Source organism: Lonchura striata, chromosome 20 (assembly GCF_046129695.1).
Source record: "Lonchura striata isolate bLonStr1 chromosome 20, bLonStr1.mat, whole genome shotgun sequence".
In the NCBI taxonomy this organism is placed as follows: Eukaryota; Metazoa; Chordata; class Aves; order Passeriformes; family Estrildidae; genus Lonchura; species Lonchura striata.
In genome coordinates, this window is record NC_134622.1 from 6973043 (window position 1) to 6982931 (window position 9889).

The 9889-nt window shown below is 48.7% G+C and overlaps 1 protein-coding gene across 2 annotated transcripts; it reads left to right on the forward strand.

The window, feature by feature from the left end:
* Window positions 1–558: 558 nt before the first annotated feature.
* SERPINF2 (serpin family F member 2) lies at window positions 559–7962 on the forward strand. 2 transcript variants are annotated; one of them, XM_021550871.3, is made up of 9 exons: window positions 559–636; window positions 1644–1701; window positions 2319–2375; window positions 3290–3704; window positions 3977–4120; window positions 4285–4488; window positions 5342–5484; window positions 6059–6263; window positions 6913–7962. In XM_021550871.3, the coding sequence occupies exons 2-9, from the start codon at window positions 1648–1650 to the stop codon at window positions 7236–7238; spliced, it is 1548 nt and encodes a 515-aa protein (XP_021406546.2). In that variant the 5' UTR covers window positions 559–636; window positions 1644–1647; the 3' UTR covers window positions 7239–7962. The 2 variants fall into 2 exon arrangements, with proteins under 2 accessions (XP_021406546.2, XP_031362324.2); XM_031506464.2 differs by lacking the exon at window positions 559–636 and adding an exon at window positions 1110–1223.
* Window positions 7963–9889: the final 1927 nt, after the last annotated feature.

The window sequence follows — 9889 nt, forward strand, 5'->3', positions numbered from 1 at the left end:
TGCATGCCCTGGGCACTGGGACCAGCTGCCCTGGGAGAGCTCTGGAGCGTGCTGTGCCCCAGGGGAGGGAGCAGCAGCTCTTGGCTCAGCCCAGCCTGGCCATCAGAGCCTGCCCTGGGCACCTGCCCTCTGTTAAACCAGTGCCTCACACTGGGTGCAGAGCTGGGACTCCAGGAGGGAAGAGCTGGGGGTTTCAGCAAAGAAAATTCCCAAACCAGAGAACCCTGTGGCAATAAACACCGAGCCCTGCATTTTCACTGAAGTTTATGAATAAAAGAGAATATTGCTAGCAGTGCATGAGGAGTGCATGCAGAGTGGAGCCACTTGCAAATTACTTCTGCCTGGGGGGGGGAATTTTGGATCTGGTAAACTCGGTGTTAAGGTTGTCTTGAAGGTACAGCAGCCCAAAAGTGTATCCCCATCTCCAAATGCACCACAAATTCATTCTTCTCCCCCAGACAAATGTTTACCCGGATGCTGTGGGTCAATATTTGCCTGCCAAATTCTCAAACAGGGGGTGGTGCCGAAGGTTGCTGCTGGGAGGGGGGGCTGGACAAGAGCTGTGTGTGCCCCATGCAGAGCTGCTGGGCAGGCTAAAGCAGGTGCCAGCTCCAACGTGGACGTGAACAACCTCAGGTAAGGGACAAACCAAAGGATTTGATAGAAATGAGAGTTCCTGCAACGGCCCTCTGGGAGAAAGGGGTGAATTTGGCAGAGGGTTAAAGGATGGGCAGCAGCAGGGAATAAAAGGGATATTTGGGAGTTCTATGTGACTGCAGGATTTGGGGTGAAGGAAGGGGAAGAGTGAACTGGCCTCAAGTTATCTTCTTCTCAGCCCAGCAGTTCTGGGTGAAGTAAGGAAACCTGGGGAGTGGAAAGCAGCCCCAGGAATTAAATGTGGACACCATGCAGAGGGCAGGGCTTTGGCATGGAGGCTTTATGAAAAGGAGAAGGTATTTTATTTCTGTCTGAAAGGGAAAAGTAGCTGGGTGAAGCGTTGGCCAGGGAATGGGTGGGGTTTTGCCCATGACCCTGGAAGCCCTGTCCCACACTGGAACTGGAGCACGGAGGGGGGAGAGGCGGGGTTTGCCAGCAAAGGGGGAAGATGAGTGCTGGGAAGGGGAGGACTGCCTCTTCCAGGACATAGTGCTGGGAAACTGCTCTGGCATTTCACTTTTTACGTGCAAATTCCCTCCCAGAAAGCACTTGCTGAGCACCTGCAGGTCAGTAGCCCTTCTCCCAAGAGCCTGGGGCACAGCTGAGGATGCTGTGCCTGTATCCCAGTGGTTTCCATGGGAAAGGAGCAGAAAGGCTCTTTTCTCCTTCCAGAGGCACAGTGTGTGCAGCACTGATTAGGGAAATACCATTTGCAATGCAGAGAAACCAGGGCAGCAGGGTCAGACAGGCAGGATCCGAGCTGCAGCTCCACTGTGGGCCCCTGCTCCTCTCTGATTTCCCTGCCTTGGCACCAGACCCAGGAGCTCTGTGTTGTTTCTTTGCAGCATTGTTCATCTCCCTATTGCTTTCCATGAGCTCCTGTGCCAACCTGTTTGGCCAGGTTGATAATTTTCTCCCTGTAGACCTGAATAGGCTGAGCTCACAGCTGGAAATAACTCCTCTCTCGGCTGGTCCTTCTGTTCCAGGAAAATGGGGTTCCTCTGGGGGCTGCTCTGCCTGGCTGCTCTGTACAGCCTCCCAAGGGTAAGTTGCTACTCCAGCAAAGAGCAAGGGAAGGGTGGTGGCTCCCTGAGCCAGACCATGGGGCAAATACCACCCAGAGAAGCCCTGGAAGGCAAAGAGGTTGAGGATACTGCTGGGGGCTTCACCAGCAAGGTTTCTGATCTTCTACCCAGCTAAAATAGTTGTGGATGTTCTTATTATTCACATTTCTGTAGAAGCTTTTGTTTCGGAACTTGACCTCAACTGTATTTGGTGACCATGACCTTCAGGAGTAAACAGGAGCTTTTTGAAAAGCAGGTTTTTCCTCCCCCCCCCCCCACTTTTAAATCTGGATCCCTGTCAGAACTGAGATTGCAAAACCCCACTGCTCACTCTCAAAAGGATCCATTATTTTGTGCCAGGCTGGCCTGACCCCTTTCTAAACAAATCCAGTGTTTGCAGTGTCTCCCAGCTGCTCCTCACTTCCACCTCCCCGTGTCAGACCTCGCCATCCCTGGGTCTGCATCCCAAAATCCTGCCTGTGCTGTTGCCTTGTGGGGACTGCTACAGCCAGGACTGCAGTGGGAGCAGGGAATTCACACTCTGGAAATTCAGAGAGACCTGACTTTGTTTCTTTGTTGATTTTCCCACCCCCACAGCTGGCACATGCCATTGACCAGCAGCATCTCTTCCTGGACAAAGATGGGAAGCTGAGGGTAAGCACTGACAGGTTTCACCCAAGGGGGCTGAAGTGAGGCTGTGGATTTGCAGTTTTTCCTGAGAAGGGATGAGCCCAGGCAGTGCCAGTGCCATGAGAAAGTCCATCTTTCTGCAGGCTTTACTCCCAGCTGCTGCCAACACTGTGCTCCTTCAGGCTGGGAGCTCCACCCTAAATAACTGAGCAGAGCCTGGAGTTACCATCAGTACTGGTGTGTACAGGGGCTGGCAGGTGGATGATTTAATTTCTGATTGCTAAGGAAAGGTGAGGGAAACCACCAGCTGTGATGGTGACAGGGAGAAAGACCCGTAGCTGATCCAACCCATTGAGCCTGGGATGTTTCAGATCATGCAAATGTGAGGAGAGTAGTGGCAGTGCTAAAGGCTAAAGCTTAGAAGAGTGGAAAATGAGGAAATTTGGAAAGAAGAGGGATGGAATAGAACACACAGGTCAAGAAAACACAGATGCCTGAAGGAGGAATTGAGCCAAACTGGATCAGGGCTGTGACAGCAGCAGAAGGGTCTGACCTTCTGTGTGAGTGTGAGTCAGGTGGGCACTGCTAAAATATGTGAGGGGAGGAAATGAAATCAAGGCTGAGGATGATGGATCTGTAAATGCTGAAGGCACAGGATATGTGCTGAGCTGGTGGTAGGTCTTGCCCTCAAGCTTTCCTAAGAGCTGAGTGGAGGAGGAACCACTGCCAGACCCTCACTGGGTCCATTTTCAGAGGATACAAGACCTATTTTCCATAGCCATTCCCTCAAATCATTATTCTCAGGGTTAAAGAGAAACTGAAGCAAAACCAGCACCAGAGCAGAGGATTCCAGCTCTGCCCATTTAGGTGTGCAATGAAAGCCCATGAGGGTGTCACTGTGCTCTTGCTTTCCCAGTGTTATCCTTGTTTCTCCCCAGGATGTGAAAAGTGCTGGAATTGCACAAAAGTCGGATTTGCTGGGAGCCATCCCAACCCTGCCAGAAGGAAAGATAGTAGAATTTAGTTATGACAGCTTCCAGGAGAACGATGGACCCATGTCAGCATTCCCCACCACCCACATGAGGGATGACTGGAACTCACAAGAAGAAGCTGTAGCTGGGGTTGGGAATTGTCGTGGAAAGAAATCACCTGGGAAAAATGCCTCTTCTGAAGAGGAAGGAGAGGCTGGAGATAAAAGCTGTGAGATGACTTGGAAGAAGAGCCAGAGGCTGGCAGATGGCATGATGAGATTCAGCATTGATCTCCTGAGAGAGGTGCAGCTGGAGTCCAAGAGAAGCAACGTGATCCTGTCCCCGCTCAGCATCGCCCTCGCCTTGTCTCACCTGGCTCTGGGTAATTCTGAGTGGCCAAACCACCACTCTCTGCCCTTCCCCATTTCCTCTCTCAGAGCCACGAGCAACCAGATGCAAATGAAATACAGTCCCTTCCACTTATCCTTGCTCCTGCAGCTTTAATTAGGCATGATTACAATTGAAGCTGCCCTCTGAGGCTCCGACTCTCAGATTTCTCCAGCCTCTTTTGTGAGGCACAGCGTGTTTCTAACAGAGTAACATCCCTGTTTTCCGCTCCACGGGCATGAGACCTAACAGAAATTTGATTTTTAGGAGCAGCAAATCAGACAGAGAAGCATTTGCTGGAGGTGATGCACCTGGAGGCAGTGCCCTGCCTCCACCACATGCTGGGCACCCTTCGCAGGAGGCTCACAGAGTCCACCCTCAGCCTCGGGTCACGTCTGTACCTGCAGAAAGGTGAGAGGTGGCCCAGGGGGGCTGGACTGGTGTAGGACAAACCTCCCAGTCACAGAGAGAGTGATGGCAGCACCCTGGAGACATCCATTTCCCCTATTTCCTCCTCTTGGGGAATGTCATACCATGCTGAGCAAATCTGTTTCATCATTCCTCCCCTTTGCCAGGGTTTGAGGTGAAAAAGAAGTTCCTGGAAGATTCAGAGAAATTCTATGGAGCAAAGCCCAAGACCCTTTCTGGGATCAATCAGGATGACCTCACGGCCATAAACAACTGGATAAAGGAAGCCACTCGTGGGCACATTCCCTCCTTCCTCCAGCAGCTCCCTGAAAACACAGTGATGCTCCTGCTCAATGCCATCTATTTCCACGGTGAGCTCCATAGGCCTTCCTTATTTTTTTCAAGAGGAAATAGTTAGAACTCCAGTTTTCTGCAAGCCCTGTAGCTGCACAGCCTCTCTTCTCCTCGCTTCCTGCTAGGCAATCTGCTTGTTCTTGTGCATCTGCTGTTCCTCTTGCTTAGGTTTCTTTGCAGTAATGATTCCCAACTGCTTCACATGTGCTAAAAATGTTACTTGACAGCAGAGCCAGGACACAGCAGGTGGGACCTGCAGTATCGTTGCCTCCTGGTTCAGGATCCCAGGCAATGGCACATCCCTGCTCATCCACTCAGTGATCTTAAAGGTCTTTTCTAACCTAAATGATGAGCCAGGTCGTTTGCAGCTCTGCACACCCACCACAGAGCTCAGAGGCAGCTTCTGTGGATTTCTCTTTGACTACAGCACAGTGGTCGGCCACATCTTCCTTTTTTAATTCCCTGAGGGCTGTGCAGAGACCAAACACTTCCAGTGTAAATCTACAAATGTTTTACCTTGGTGTTGGAGCAGTGTTTCCCTCTCTGCAGCACAGAGGCAATACTCCCCATTTTTCAAAGCACAAACATAGTCTCTTTTATCTCCATAGCCTTCAGTAGTCTCCCACACTGAGGCATAAGGATTAATCCATGTTCTTTTTGTTATTCCATAGTTTCTCTCTGGATGATAAGAGTTTCCTGCTGTTAGGGCTCTTCCAGCCTTGCTACTGACTTCTCTTTGCTGTATTTTCACTTCCCTGGTCACTATTGGCCTTGTTAGAGAACTCAAGATAGGAGGAGTGTCAGCTCAGCAGTTTCTGGTTTCCTACTCAAATTTAACTCCATCACTTTCAAAAAAAATTTTTTTTACAGGGTTTTGGAGGAATAAGTTTAATGCAAGCTTGACTGGGCCAGATGTATTCCACCTTGACAATGAGTTTGTGGTCCCAGTTGAGATGATGAAAGCCCACCTGTACCCCCTGAGCTGGTTTACTTTGGAGTCCCAGGATATTCAGGTAGGGATCTCTCAGGAGTCCATCAAATTTTCACTGGAATTTCCTCTTGCTGTGGTATTTTACCAACTGCAAGCTTTCCCTCCAAAAAAAACAAATGTTCTTTTTAACAGGCATAGCACACAAAAATTTAATAATCATTCTTTGCCCTTGCTTCCAGCAAGAATGTTGAAACTTCACTTTTAATCTTTAGGAAAAACCACAAAGAGATATTCCAACTAACTGGGAATTAATAGAATTTTAAGGCCCTGAGTTAAAGATAAATGAGGAAATATGGAAAGGAATTCCCTCAGACAATGTGCTGTTGGAGTTTTTTGGAATCCAGAGTGGGGCAAGCTTGTGCACGTGAGCTTTCACTCTGCCATGTGCTCAATTTTTACCAGCCAGTGGCTAATACTAAAATCTAAAGCTGTTATTCCAATAAATTCTCCTCTGGCAAAATCAGATTCCTCCTTTTTACCAGGCTGTTTTCATCTGGGCCCTGTAGACCAATTAGAAAAAGACTAAATTAAAAGCATCACTTTCTGGACTTCCCTTCTTTTTCCCTGAATTCTCCTCTGGTTGGTTTTATTTCCAGGTGGCCAAGTTTCCCTTTAAGAACAATGTGAGCTTTGTGGTCATTGTACCAAACCACAACACCCAGAACACCTCTCACGTGCTGGAGAACTTCCCTTACAAACAACTCTGCAGGCTTTTCCCCAGAGAGGTGCCCACCACAGTGAAGATCCCCAAAATAAAGTTGGACTACCAGCTGGAACTCAACCAGGTTCTCAGCCAAATGGGTAAGGCCTCTGGCAGGGAACGAGAGGAGCTGATCAATCTGTTCACTGACACCCTTGTTTCTAAAGCTGTGCCTCACAGCTTGCTCCAGAACTCCAAACTCTCCCAGCTCTTCTTCCTCTCCTCCTCCTTACTCCTTGCTTGCCTGGCACCAAATGTTTTGCTCCAACAAGATGATACTACAGAGGATTCACAGCTTCTCACAGTCTTTACGAGTTCTTCCTGTTGTAGCCAAGACCAACTTCCCCCGTGCATCAATCTCAGGCTCTTACTTTATCATTTAATTCAGTGTCCAGGACATGGGAATTGCCAACAGAGAAAATGCAGATCACAAAACCTGGAGCTGAAATGAAACACCATGTGCTGCCTTTCCAGATGAGAATAATTTAAGAGTTCACTTTGTTTTGCAAAGAATTGCTTAAAAAAATTATCTCTGTAGAAGTGTTTCCAGCCAAGCTAGAAAGAGTCTTCAGACCTGCTGCTGCTTTTTAAGGATGACTTCAAGTTCTTACACTACTATTCTTAAACAGGTGGAAATTTTGTTTCTCTTGTCAGTTCTCCAGTGCTCCACGTTGGGCAGGGAATTGCTTTCTTCTGAGCTTTGAGAAAACTCAGAACTTGTGGCACCAACTTGGTCTCATTTCTCTGCAGGCCTCCAGGAGCTGTTCATGAGCCCGAATTTCCAGAAGATCACAGAGGAGCCTCTCTTTGTGTCCAGCATACAGCACCAGGCCACCCTGGAGCTTAAAGAAGATGGGGTGGAAGCATCTGCTGCCACCAGTGTCATGCTGTCACGCTCAGGCTCTGCCTTCAGCCTCGACAGGCCCTTTGTCTTCATCATCTTTGAGGATGAAACAGGGATCCCACTTTTCATTGGCAGTGTCCAGAACCCCAACCCAGATGCTGCTCCCCAGATCCGAGACGCACAGGACTCACGTGAAGCCACGGATGCCAATGAGCACCGCGTGCCCAAATAGCAGAGGGCAGAGCCTGAGTGTTCTGGGACTCCTGCCTGACCCTCTGGACCAGCTGAGAGAGGTCTCCTGCCCCTCTGAGGCCACAGGGGGCAATTCCTTGCTGTTTCCCTTTACAGATCCCTAGAGACCAGTCCTGGGATAGCCCATTCCAGCCCTGATGAGCTTCTCCAGGCTAAGGCTCCCCTCTGTTGAACCTGAAAAGCTTGTTCTGCCTGGATTTCCCTTCCAGGGCTCTCAGTCATGGAAGGGAGACTTTCTTGTCCCCAGACTGTTATTAGAGTCTTCATTAAGATCTTATTAGAGTCCCCTGTAGCCTGGAATCATCATTAGCATCTGGCAGCTTGGACATCAGCCAGGGCTGTATTAATGTGGCTCTTCCTTCCGCAGCTCCCGGGAACACGAATCCCTCCGTGTTCCTCTGAAAACCATCTGTGCCCACCTAGGCAACGACCTCCAGAGCAACTGGACGAGAAACCAGTTGTCTTCTCTAGGATGAGTCACAGCCACTTCCAGGCATGGGTTCTTTTCAAAGATTCCCTTTTCCCATTCCTTGGCTATTTGGATCTGATGTAGGAGGCTCTGGAGTAGGAAACCCCCTCCCTTTGAATCCTTCTCTCCAGCCCTTCCTCTAGAGGCTGGGTAATGCTAGATTTTTCAAGGCATATTTTATAAAGTGTTTTTTAGTAATTTTTATGTTGGCAGAATAATAAAGAATAAAGCAGAATATATTTGCTGAAGGTGTTGCATTGAAGGACCCATCAGAGAAAGGAAAAAGGCACAGAAATTTAGTAATTGCAGAGATTGGGTGGAAAAAAATCTGGGCATGACACAAGAAAAGAAAGGAGGGGCTGTGGCAAAGGTTCTGCCTTTTGCTGCACCTTGTCACAGGGAACAGGGGCGTGAGGTGAAATGGCAAATCTGTAAAGACTCTCCAAGGACTAAGTCCAGCAAGTTTTGGGCATCACCCCTGGCAAGCTTGGAGGGGATAGATGCCCTCTGGGTCAGAGCTGGCTTTGTGAGATGGCAGAATTCCCTGAGATAGGGCATGAGCTCAGTGGCACAGGGTCAGGAGGGTGTTTGGCCTGTGAGCAGCAAAGCAGGGATGAGCAAAGATGTAACAGCCCTTAACCTTTCTCTTGGGTAAAACCTGACAAGTGCTGGGATCTGCTCAGAGGGTCAAAGGTGCTGATCTGGCATCTGTTACCTGTGGTTTGTTCTTCACTGGGACACTCCTGGCTCCACGGTATTCATGCTGTGGATGGCTGGGACAGCTTCCAGGGAAAGGAGGAATGATTTTGACACCTGTAGCTGAATGTCACGGCTTTTGTTTTGGCAAAAGACAATGTCCTGTTACAGCTTTCCTCTGGCCTGAGGGGGTCCTTGTTCCAGTGCAGCAGTGCCCTAAAAGCCCATGAGGCCCTGGCACAGATTGTCCAGAGAAGCTGCCCCATCCCTGGAAATGTCCAAGGACAGCTTGGACAAGGCTTGGGCCAACCTGGGACAGTGGAAGGTGTCCCTGCCCATGGCAGGGGGGTCAGAACAAGATGATCTTTAAGATTCCTTCCAAACCAAACCGTTTTAGGATTCTATAAAGGAATTTTGGGGTCCCTCCACCCAACCAAGCCACTTAAAAATACTGGCCAAACTCATGAGTACTTTTGTACAAAACAACTCCTGTCCATAGTAATTTCTGCTTCCAAACCCCCTCAGCTGCTGGGTAGAAAGGATAGTGCTCTGCTCTTGCAGAGCAGCAGTGAGAGAGCCCAAGGGCCATCCTTCTGGCAGTGTTTTCCTCACTTGGGAAGGCTGCCTTCCCTCAAAGGAAGGAGCAGAATGCTTCTGGGAGCCTCTGTCCCTGAATAGTCTGCACCATCTGCTGGCATAAGAGCAGGACTGACTCACTAACCATGAATTTTGGGGATGCAGGCAACTTTGGGGAATAAAAAGTCCTGGCTCCAACCTCCAATTATGCATTTCTTCCAGTCTAAAAGGGGAAGAATGGCCGAAGATAATGCCTACCCCTCTAACCAATGTAATGACACAAACCCTTCAGAAAGAGGCTGTAATTACAGAGCCCTGCAATTTTAACAAGTAAACCCACAAGAATTCAGCCTTTCTTACTAGAGGGCACAGCTCTAGCCCACAGGGAACATTTTAGCTTATTTATTGATACAGATTCATTCCTAGTATTCAGAAATACCATTCCATGCCTTAGGTAAGTCTTTGGCTACTGTAACATCCCTGAATGCCACCCTGTTGCACTGCGACCGCTGCAAAATTTGAAGCTCAGGTTTTCCTTTTCACGCCTCTGCCCTCCAGCTCCTGCTTTTATAAAGTTTTTTCCCTTGTTCTCAGTTTCCTGAACAGCTTGGTTCTTATTTCCTATTTTCTGTCTTGCTGCCATCACTCCTCCTCCAAGCTATTCTTGTCAAACTATTAATTTCATCTTATTTGACAGTACAGCAGCCCTTCATGACTGTGCTTCGCTCAACAAATTATCAGTTACACCAACCATAAGACTCTTTTTCACTCCACTGACTTTCCAGAAGAGGCAGTTTGTAAAATGCAAAGTAATATTAATGTTTCTGCTCAGGAGTTTCCACTTTGCATTGCTAAAGCTTTCATTTTGACGGAGCTGTATTCTGAAAAGA